This window comes from Vipera ursinii (genome assembly GCF_947247035.1).
Source record: "Vipera ursinii genome assembly, chromosome: 2".
Taxonomy (NCBI): domain Eukaryota; kingdom Metazoa; phylum Chordata; class Lepidosauria; order Squamata; family Viperidae; genus Vipera; species Vipera ursinii.
Genome location: NC_139513.1, coordinates 40,775,464 through 40,787,474, shown reverse-complemented (window position 1 = coordinate 40,787,474; position 12,011 = coordinate 40,775,464). Strand labels below are relative to the sequence as shown.

Genomic DNA, 12,011 nt, shown 5'->3' with positions numbered 1-12,011 from the left:
AAATGATATTTGGTTACACAGGATAAAAAAGAGATGCTTCCTATGGTCATGTCTACTAAATGGGTTGGGAATAATTGTAGAAGTCACGTTCTACAACATTGTCTTTCAGTGAAACATAATGTTAAAAATAGACTGAAAAGACAGTCAAGATTCTGTTGGCCTACATATTAGAACACACAACAGAACCAGAGTAAACCTGGAGGTGGAGAGAAGCCAGCAAAAAAAAGGGGGGGAGATGGAGTAGCTTTGGTTTGGGGCTCTGGAGAAAAAAAAATCCAGGAAAATTTTCTCAAAGCATTCCTATGGGAAAGGCAAAGCTTCAGGATGCTACCAACTTCTCCTCTCCTCCTAATCATAAGACCCAACAAAGAGTCTCTACAGCACACTCTATATTCCCATTGAAGATATGCTCTTAAGCACAGTGCAGGGGAAAAGCGTAAACTCACACTGACACAAAACTTCAAAACCTAATTCTATCTTTTTCTACAACTGTTTTTTGTTGTTAAATGGAAAAAAAACACACCACATGTTATGTATCTTGTACATTATCTGTTCAGCACCTTTTCTTGTGAAGCTTCCAATCTTTTTTTTTCGCAACATGCTGTTGTTTTGAGGGTTTTTTTTAATCCAAACTATGTAAAAATAGGAAATTGTGCAGAGCAGTCGCCCAAGTTATTATTGCATTTCAAAGTTAACCCAGAGAATATTCTTAGGAGTTGCTATGAAATTATTTAATAATGGGCTTGGTTTATGGCTCAAACTTTCACTAGGGTATTTAAATGATGCTGGATGATTTGAGGATTAAAGTCTTTGGATCACAATCTGCCAGAGTTATAATGCATACATCATCAAAGAAATATACTAATAGATGCATCCCTAGGAAAAATGCATCTAACATTCATTATTCATTCAATAATTTAATTATGCTCATGAAATCTTTATTAAAGCCAAGAGGTTTACATGTTCTGAAGAGAAACCAGTTCCAATTTTTATGTCAGGGCATCACTAAAATTAGAAGTTTTACAAACTCTCTTGTATTTTAGCTTTTCAGGTGTTGACACACCATAAAAGACAGATCATTTTTCTTCCATCTGATCAATAAAAAAATGTACTTTCAAAATGACTTAATATTGATGAAGGTTCACAATTGCTTACAGTATTGACTGTATGTCCATAATCACTTCTAGGACAGTAAGTTAATTTAGTGTAGTCATTTTAAGCACTGAAAAAGAAACAGTAAGCAAAATGTTGTTACTTAGTCTGAAGAACAAAACTAAAATTTCACCTTGTTTTGTCCCTTTGCTCTAGGAAGTGGATCTACATCGAGTGAACAGCCAAGACAAGTTTGGTCTTACCGTCTGCTACAGAACTGATGATGAAGATGATATTGGTATTTATATCAGTGAGGTGAGATGAAATTTCCTTAAACAGCAGGAGTCTTTTGACTCTAGCTGCAATAGAGTTTTCTTTTGTTATCAGTTTCATTTCTTATGTAACCCTGGAGGAGAATTGGTATATTATTTTTAAAATTCATCTGGTGAGCTAGCATTTATACTCCCCATTCATAGATGAATTTTAATTAAAGTTCCACACTTAGTTTTAGAAGGATATCCACAAATTCCCTAGCTGAAGCCTCAGGTATCCATTCAAGTCTTCATTACAAGACCTATTTGTTGTTATTCTTTGGTCAGAAATTAAATAGTGCCTACTCAGGGTTGATTTCTATTGTGGATGATCTCTTTGTAGACGGATTTCCTAAAGTTGTTTCTAAAATCATGGACATGGATATGGGTGTTTTTCTAGCTGCTTGTATTGTGCCAGTTCCTTCTGCTTTTTATTAACTTTAATTATAGAAATAAATAATTGATTTGTTCTTGTTGAAAACACCAGATTCCCACACCTGCAAGACCTAATCATGAATTACTTGGTTACTTGATGACCTAGTAATTGAATGTGTCAACTGTCCCCACTAAAAGTATTTTTGTTTCTATTGAGATGGTTTAATACGAAAATAACAAGATTAACTAAATTAAGCCCTATTGATTTCAGAATGCCACAGTTAATTTGTAATGGTTACCTGTTAGTCTGTTGCATAAAAAAAAAGATTGAGTCTTGTGGGACTTTAACCAGTAATAAACGTTTGTCTAAACCCTTCTCATGAAATGTATGAAATGTCATACTAAGTTAGCATGTTTGCATAGTAGCATTGGGATGGGGAGTGCAATTTTAAGCATTGAAGTCTGAAGTTAATACAAGCGTATAATATGATATAAACTTGGATGTAGGAACACATAAAGCTTACTCGTTGGTTTTTCAGCCTGCAAAGATCAAGGAAGCATGGATGAAGTGGCACTGAAATTTTCAGTTGCTTTGTGAGGAGATGGAAATGGGGGTTACAAGTATTAACAAAAATAGAACTGTTAAGCACTGCTGAGACTGAATGCAACTATTTTATAAATAAGTTCAGTAAAAAAAATGTGCCAACAAATCAATATATTTTTTCAGATCTCTGAAAGCCTCATTCAATTGATCTCTCTCTCTCTCTCATGTTTTAAATATGGATGGCTTATTTATGAATACAAGAGAACATTCAAGTCCTATGCAAGTGTTTTCCTGCTTCTAATGAGTAGTACCATATTTAAAACAAAGATACAAGCCATATTTAAAACAAAGTAATACATTATGACAACATAAAAATAAAAGAGGGGATTATTTGAATGGGGAGGGACAGGTTTCCTAGAAGGGTAGCAACTGAGTAAGTTCAAGTGGACACTCTTAAGTATTCACTCTGCTAGATTTTATCAGGCAAAGAGATGTTGCTGGGAGAAAAATTCAGAGCACAAATGCCACAGCAATCTTGTCCCACAGTTGTGAACGTTGTTCTACCAGGATTCCCAGCTGCAGAGCAAACAGTAAACATGTGCAGCTGAATCCTTTACCAGCTTTCTTTAGATATTCATATGAAACATACAAAGGTCTTTCTGCAATATTCAAATATGAAACAAATGTAGACGATACTTTAGCTATTTGCAAATGGCTGCCTAAGATACAGTGGGTGATTAAATAGGAGTGACTGACCTGGTCTATAAGAATCATAATTAAATCCTACCTACCAAGGTACTGTAGACTTATAAACCAATACAGTCTGGGAAATCAGCAATTGATGCATTTAAAATGTATTAAATCCTGTTTAAAAATTACATTACCCTGAATCAGGGGAATAAATATTTGTTAATTGTTAAGAGGACATGCTGGGTGGATGGGAATACAGTTGTATAACTGTTTTCTGTTCTTTTATAGATTGATCCCAACAGCATTGCTGCAAAGGACGGTCGTATCAGAGAGGGTGATCGCATAATTCAAGTGAGCTATCAAAATATTTATTCATTTATTGCTTATAGTTATATTTATCTTTCCTCCAGGAACTGAAAGCCATATGTATAGCATTCCTTTCTCCAATATTCCCCACAGAAGTAAACCTATTGAGAGAGAGAGAGACTCTGTCAAAATTACCTAATGAGATACCCTGACTGACTTTCTAATCCAAGCATCTTTCCCATTATGTGAAACCATACAGTAACTTTTGCATTTATTTATGTATCAAATTTATATAACAAGCCATGTCACATGTATGACTCTGGTCTGGATGGCGTACAATAAAACAATCATTTAACTCAGATATAAAGGAACAGTGTAAACTATTTTTAAAAAAAGGCGACGGGAGAATGGATCAGCATCCTACAGACAATGTGGCTACTGTGAAGGTGCCTTATTCTCCTGGGATCCCAAATCCTGCTGGAAGAATCAGGGTTTGAGAGATTATACAGTTCTTTACATTCTGATTTTGTACACCACTAAGATTAAAATCTCATTTTAGATGAGAAGCAGTTCTGGTGACTCCATGGGCCTATCCATGTAATTTTCTTGGCAGAAGTGGTATGCTGTTGCTGCCTTCTGGGATTTTTTTCAGCTTCCCCACTCTAGATTTTACCATATTTTGAAAGTCCCCCTGGAGAAATCCCACCAAAACAGTCTCCTGGTGAAAGGGCAGATGCGAGCGTTTTAGGCCAAATGCAGTTGTATTTACTCTCATAGATCAACCATGAAAGGCAAAGTGTTACTTGACAGCATTATGTTTGTGAAAAACTACCTCAGGGGATAATCCAACAGTCTCTTAACACTGGTGTAATGTTATTGAATTTGCCATCATATAGCACTTTTAGCAGGCAAAGAGATTTATAATCCTTATTTTATTCAGCCTCACAACAGTCCCGTGAATCCCAAATGTCACATTACTTTTTGATGCAATAAAGTTTATGTGGCAAGAAGATGTATTTATCTTTCCAGCACAAAGTTTTAAAATTAGATTTTTTTCCTTGACATGGAAAATCAGCTCATTCCATGTTAAAATACTCCCAAAATAGGAACCAGGTTCCCCCCACACACAAAAAAACATTAAACACTGTAGCTGCTTGATTATTTTGGTGAACCAAAAGAAGAATGTAGGCAGTGGGTGTGAGGTAAATTCTTTCCATTTTAGAGATTCAGAAAGAAGATGAAAAGCAATACTTAATCAGTGGTCTTTTGGGGAATGCAGAATTGAGCTCAGATAGTTCTGTTTGTTTCATGAAGCTGCAAGTTGTTCTGATAAATTAAATGCCGTAAGCTACATATATATATACGATCAGAGTAATATATCTGTCAAAAACATCTATATAGCAGCAGGTTTTTCTAGAAATATGCCTTGCTGCACTTTCTAAGTGATTGGAGAGGGTGACAGAAGGATTTTTTATTATTATTTTCTCTCATCAGATTAATGGAATTGAGATACAGAACCGAGAAGAAGCTGTAGCTCTTCTGACCAGTGAAGAAAGCAAGAATGTCTCCTTACTCATAGCAAGACCAGAAATTCTCCAGGTATTCTCCCATATTCAGTTACTGATATGATATTAACTATGTTTTACAGTAAACAATCTTTTCTGATGATGGAAGTTGATCAAGATATAAAAAAAATATTGTTGAATGTATCAATATATTAAGCCAATGTACAGGTAGATGTACAAGGGACGCGGTGGCTCAGTGGGTTAGGACGCTGAGCTTGTCGATCAGAAGGTCGGCAGTTTGGCGGGCGGAATCCTGAGTGCCGCGTAACAGAGTGAGCACCTGTTACTCGTCCCAGCTTCTGCCAACCTAGCAGTTTGAAAGAACGTACAAATGCAAGTAGAAAAATAGGGACCACTACGGTGGGAAGGTAACAGCGTTCCGTGCGCCTTTGGCTTCTAGTCATGCCGGCCACATGACCATGGAGACATCCTCAGACAAGCGCTGGCTCTTCGGCTTTGAAACGGAGATGAGCACCGGCCCCTAGAGTCGGAAATGACTAGCACGCATGTGCGGGGGAACCTTTGCCTTTACTTTACAGGTAGATGTGTGTGGACCCTTGGAAAAGCTGGATGGCCATATTCCAAGGGACAGTCATTCTTCAAAAGGTCTATCCATGTGGACATTAAGAGCCAACATCAAGTTGAAATCACTGATTAACTAATAGATTAATCAAACAATATATATGAGATATATATTGATGTATGTGCATTCTACTCTCCTGATAGGATTAAAGGTCAGGATAGAAACTAGTGCTACAAAGAAACGATTTGCAGAAATAGTAGCACATAGTTAAAGAAATACAAAGTGGAATGATTTTTTTAAAAGGTCCTGGTGGTAAGGAAATGGAATATACCAAAGAGTTAATGTGGGGGGCGGAAATATTTGGGTATTTTATTATTATTTTTCATTATTATTTATATAATAAGTAGTAAGGGAATAGAGTTGAAACTTAACATTAAGAAAACCAAGAGCATGGCATCCGGCCCTCTCAATTCCTGGCAAATAGATGGGGAAGAAATGGAGGTAGTGACAGATTTTATTTTCCTGGGCTCCAAGATCACTGCAGATGGGGACTGTAGCCAAGAAATTAAAAGATGCTTGCTCCTGGGGAGGAAAGCCATGACAAATCTAGACAGCACACTAAAAAGCAGAGACATCACCCTGTCAACAAAAGTGTGTATAGTCAAGGCTATGGTCTTCCCGGTTGCAATGTATGGCAGTGAAAGTTGGACCATAAGAAAGGCTGAGGGCCAAAGAATTGAGGCCTTTGAACTATGGTGCTGGAGAAGACTCCTGCGAGTCCCTTGGATTGCAAGGCGATCAAACCGGTCAGTCCTAGAGGAGATCAACCCTGACTGCTCTTTAGAAGGCCAGATCCTGAAGCTAAAACTCAAATACTTTGGCCACCTATTGAGAAGGAAGGACTCACTGGAGAAGAGCCTAATGCTGGGAAAGGTTGAGGGCAAGAGAAGAAGGGGACGACAGAGAATGAGGTGGCTGGATGGAGTGACTGAAGCAGTAGGCGTGAGCTTAAATGGACTCCAGAAGATGGTAGAGGACAGGAAGGCCTGGAGGAACGTTGTCCATAGGGTCGTGATGGGTCAGACACGACTTCACAGCTAACAACAACAACAAAGGGAATAGAGAGCAATAGATATAATATTTTACATTTGCAGTAGCTATTTTGGTCTCAGTGGGCGGGATAGGCAGTGGTTCATCTCATCAACACATGGTAATGACATTTATTTCCTATCTCTGCAAAGTGACTCTGGGTGCCTTACAATTAAAATCATAAGTATAAAAATATTTAAAGCACTAAAACATTAAGTCAGAGATATGAAGCAAAAGGCAAGGTCAATAAGGTGGGGACATCTTCTCCATTAGTCTGCCAGCCACCTCCAACATTTGAGTGGCCCCACATGGATCTCAAGCCAACTGGCAGAGCCAGATTTTAATGCCCATCCAGACTGCTGGGGGTGGGGCATATCTTATCTCAGGCAACAAGATATTCCAAAGAGCAAGGACCATGACAGAAAAAAAATCTCCTTCTAGACCCTCACCAGTCAAAACTCTTTGACCCAACAGGGCCCTGTAGCATGCCCCTTCTGCAGGATTAAATGGGGTGGGCTGATACCATTGGGCTTAGGTGGTACAGTCTATGATTTTGAAAGATATTATTTTGTACATGACCAGAAGCTGCTTCTACCACCTCCAGAAGCTCACTGAACACAGTTTGCAAAGCATAATCACTGAATGGATGCACTCCTCTGAACGTTTCAGTCCCAATTGGTAGTAAGCCTATATATTATTGCTGCACGTGTCCTTGTCAGAAACCATCTGGATTTATTTTATTTTTTTCTTGTACCAGTAATAAATTTATTTCTAGGAATTAGTGGGATGATGGGGACCCTGAAATTTGAGAGGGAAATTTAGTGGAGAATTATTTACTGTTCTAAACCGGGATGACAGCAGTGCTTATGCTTACATTCTGCCCTTGGGATTCACAGCATGGAAGAAACTTAGCAGGACTTCTGTGGCAAGGTTACTCCAAAATAATGCATAAGTTTCCCAAAGGGCCATTGCTAAATTTTATTTAGTACAGCTAGGAAATGGAGGTGAACACTGCCCTCTAGAGTTAGACATGATTGAGCAAGGGAGACCTTTACCTTTTTTATTTATAATATTTTTAAATTTATGTTCCTAATAACCCTGTTTGGTTTATTTCCTTTACAGCTAGATGAGGGATGGATGGATGATGACAGAAATGATTTTCTGGATGACTTACATATGGACATGCTGGAGGAACAGCACCACCAAGCAATGCAGTTTACTGCCAATATGTTGCAGCAGGTAAAAACCATTTGGGGGCTAAAGGTCTGATGAGCATGTTGAAAATATGGGGAGCGTATTGTGGAAACTTAGTCAAACTTCAGGCTGCAGGGTATACAGCATATCTTATGTGGTGGGTGTAGCCTGTCACAAAACACCTGTTGATCAAATGTAAGTTGTACTCTCCCAACTACCACCAGTTCTGATGATCTTCCCCATCAACCCAACTTTTTAAGTTTCTTTCAGATTAGGTGAACACCTTTCCATAGAAAACACTTGCTTGTAGCTACCATTTTCATTTTGGTTTTCTAAACATATCTGAGCAAAACCAGAAATATTGTTATAAATCTATGTCTATGGTACAGGCTAAACCGTGGCTTTGCATGAGTTTGAGATTGCAATTTGAAAAGAAAAAAAACTTCTGTTATGTTTTAAAACTCAAATGATTTAATTTTAACTGCCTGGAGAACTGTCTTTTTGTAAATGGCATCCCACTATTGGGAAGTAAGGCCAAATCAACCTTCCCTTACCAGAAGATCTTAATTAACCAGTGACCCATTCCATAGATAAAGATTAAGCTAATAAAAGAAATCCTGCTGTTTGCATGTTAGTTTTGCTTTTTAAAAAAATAAAAATAAATGCTCCTGTTCTTAATTTTCTCTTTAGAAGAAGAAAAACGAAGAGGACGGTGGCACCACAGACACTGCAACCATTTTATCCAACCAACACGAAAAAGACAGTGGCGTAGGGCGCACAGATGACAGCACTCGGAATGACGAGAGCTCCGAGCAAGAGAACAATGGCGATGACCACATTACTTCCTCAAACACTTTGGGAAGCCAGAAGAAACTCACTTATAGCCAGGACACGCTGGGCAGTGGCGACATGCAGTTCAGCAACGAGTCGTTTATTTCAGCCGATTGCACAGATGCAGACTTCCTTGGCATCTCAGTGGACGAGTGCGAGAGGTTTCGTGAACTGCTGGAGCTAAAATGCCAGGTCAAATCCACAAACCCTTACAGCCTGTACTGCCACAACAGTACTCTGGATATGAGTAAAAGTGACCACGAGAGCGTGGACAGGGAGCTGGAGATGCTGAACGAGGAGCTGCGTAACATTGAGCTGGAGTGTCTTAATATTGTGCGAGCCCATAAGATGCAGCAATTGAAGGAACAGTATCGAGAGCCATGGATGCTGCACAACAGTGGCTTCCGCAACTACAATACTAGCATTGATGTCCGCCGACATGAACTCTCAGATATTACTGAGCTCCCAGAAAAATCAGACAAGGACAGCTCCAGTGCATACAACACTGGTGAAAGTTGCCGAAGCACACCACTCACATTGGACATCTCCCCCAATAACTCTCTGTGTAGGACAGCAGACACTCTCACTTTGCAAGGCAGGGAAGGGGCAGAAGGCACTCTGTTGCTGCCTAGTTCAGAAGACCAGGAATCCAGCCTGACTAAACCACCTCCTCCCAAAGATGCTGACCTTAGCCAGCCATTGGAATTCAAGGAAAGGAAAATTAACGAAGAAAGCAAAAGCACAGTCCCAGCTCCCAAAGCCAGTGGCTCCTCTTTGTCCTCCTATCAGCATTCTCCATACAAGCATGCTCATATTCCAGCCCATGCCCAGCATTACCAGAGCTACATGCAGCTGATCCAACAGAAGTCCGCAGTGGAATATGCACAGAGTCAGATGAGCTTGGTGAGCATGTGTAAAGACTGGAACTCTTCAAACCAGAGTGAACCCAGGATGGAATGGAAGGTCAAGGTCAGGAGCGATGGTACTCGCTACATCACCAAGAGGCCGGTCAGGGACCGGCTGCTGCGAGAGCGTGCTATAAAGATCAGAGAGGAGCGCAGCGGCATGACAACAGATGACGATGCCATCAGCGAAATGAAGATGGGTCGTTATTGGAGTAAGGAGGAACGGAAGCAGCATATTGTGAAGGCCAAGGAGCAGAGAAAGCGGCGCGAGTTTATGATGCAAAGCCGGTTGGAATGCTTGAAGGAACAACAAGGGACTGAGGACAAGAAGGAAATGAATATCATAGAACTGAGCCACAAAAAAATGATGAAGAAAAGAAACAAAAAGATATTTGACAATTGGATGACCATTCAAGAACTCCTAACCCATGGCACAAAATCACCAGATGGGACAAAAGTTTACAACTCTTTCCTCTCAGTGACTACCGTATAATTTTTCTGTGCCAAAGCTAATACATAAAACCCTTCCGTTGGGGTAGAGATTCTTGCCTCGTTCAATGTGGCAACACTTGTTTTGTTTCTTTGTTTGTATATAAGACACATTCATCGGGTCTACCATCCAAATGGAGAATCTGGGTTTCTCAAACATTTTCAAAGAGGAGAGAGACATCACCCACCCCAAATCTTTGAAGGCAATACTGAAGAGGCAGAGCTTATTTGGAATACCAATAGTACCTTTTTTTTTGTAACTTGTTATCCTTTTGCATAAAGTGTTTTAAAATAACAGGAAAACTTATTAATCATACTTAACACAGGTAATATCTTTTTATTCATATATTCATATTTTTAAAAAGGTTACACATGCAGAAACGCAATGACAACCTCAAATATGTATTTTTAACAAGGCAGTATTTTGCAATATATCTTTGCTAGTAGGTCCTTTTTTTCCGCTGAGGTTGCTGTTTTAATCAATTTTTTTAGCTGAACTAGCAAACCCTTCATAGAATCGTTTTGCAGTAACATATCACACCAGCTGTGTCTTTGGAGTTGTACTGGCTTGCCTGTCCATCATGGTACCTATGATAGGTAAACTAAATACAGCTGGCAGATAGGATAAATCCTGCTGTACCTCATTCGATTTGAAACCTAATTGGAATAATTTAGATTGCACTGGCTGGACTGGTAGTATTAAAATCTCACTGTGATTACTATAAATATTTGGGTAACTACAGTCCTGTTTCAACAAAATAGCCAGAGATAGGACATTGGGTTAAATTATAGAGACTATGGAGGAAGCTTTACATAAAATGTACAAGGACAGGCAATACCTAGGCACTGAAAATATTATGCATATGACTCTTTAGGACTCTAGCCAACAGCTACACACTTTCAGCTTCTCTGTCTCTGGTTTCTGAAGGAAGAAAATAGGTATCACTTGAAAGAGCAGAAGGCAACTACTACATGCTGCAGCTCTGAAAGGTTTTGAAGTTTGCCAAGGCTGTGGCCTGTTGGAACGAATGTGCATGTGTGTCTAATGGTGTTACAAAACCAATTGTGTAATTTGAAATGCCAATTGTAGTAGCTGTCAGCTTTGTAGATTTGAATGTATTGAAATTGAGAGCAGTTTTCATGGAAAACATGACTAGTTATTAACAAGTAAAATGGAGTTAAAATAAATTATTGTTTTATATTTCAACTCAATTGTAGTAGGCTGTATTTTGTCTGTTTTAATCCATTATCCGCAGCACTGCCACTACATGGCCTTGCATTGTTTTGTACAGCAGTACTGAGATTTCTCTAGCTGAAATTGTTGAATATGAGTTCATTCTTAGGATTGGTATGACCAGTGTGTAAGCACTGGCAATAAACATTAAGTTTAGAAGAAGTAAATCATACTGTGTCACAATCTACTTTGCAGTTTCTCAGAAGCTTCTTTCTCTGAAAAGAAGATTCTTTTGTTGACCATCAATGATTTTTTTTCTTTCATTTTTCTCTTGTTTATATTTTTGAGCCTAGTTTATTACCGGAGTTGGCAGAATTCTGCTTTAGGCATTGTTTGCTTTTAAAGGTATACCCTTCGTGTTGATCCTTGAAACTATGCAGAGAAGAACAACAAAGATGATAAAGGATCTGGAGGCTAAATTGTATGATAAAGGGTTTAGGGAGCTAGGTATATCTAGCTTATCAAAGAGAAGGATTACGGTGGGGGGGGGTGGGAGACATGGTAACTGTCTTCCAGTACTTGAGGGACTGTTACAAAGAAGAGGGGATTGACTTATTCTCAGAGGGCAGGGCAAGAAGTAATGGACGGAGGTTTGTTAAGGAGAGATCCTAGAAGCAAGGAGAAATTTTCTGACAGTGAGAATAATTAACCAATGGAATAGTCTGTCTCCTAGGATAGTGAGAGCTCCATCACTACAGGTTTTCAAAAATAGACTGGGATGGTATAAGGCTCCTACCATGAGCAGGGGGTTGGATTAGAAGACCTGCAAGGTCCCTTCAGCCCTATGATTCTGTGTGTCAGATTAACCAAATGAAAACATAAACAAAAGAATTACCTTGGTATCTTTTTCTGAATACTCATGT

At 39.0% G+C, this 12,011-nt stretch overlaps 1 protein-coding gene across 2 annotated transcripts in view; it reads left to right on the top strand.

Annotated features, from left to right (window-relative positions):
• Positions 1-11,171, top strand: part of PDZRN3 (PDZ domain containing ring finger 3) — a 214,596-nt gene extending 203,425 nt beyond the window's left edge. For both annotated transcript variants that reach the window (XM_083354278.1, XM_083354279.1), the window contains 5 exons: positions 1,309-1,407; positions 3,301-3,363; positions 4,813-4,917; positions 7,618-7,734; positions 8,380-11,171. In XM_083354278.1, the coding sequence (XP_083210404.1) occupies positions 1,309-1,407; positions 3,301-3,363; positions 4,813-4,917; positions 7,618-7,734; positions 8,380-9,918 (1,923 nt within the window). In that variant the 3' untranslated portion in view covers positions 9,919-11,171. The remainder of the gene's footprint in view (positions 1-1,308; positions 1,408-3,300; positions 3,364-4,812; positions 4,918-7,617; positions 7,735-8,379) is intronic.
• Positions 11,172-12,011: the final 840 nt, after the last annotated feature.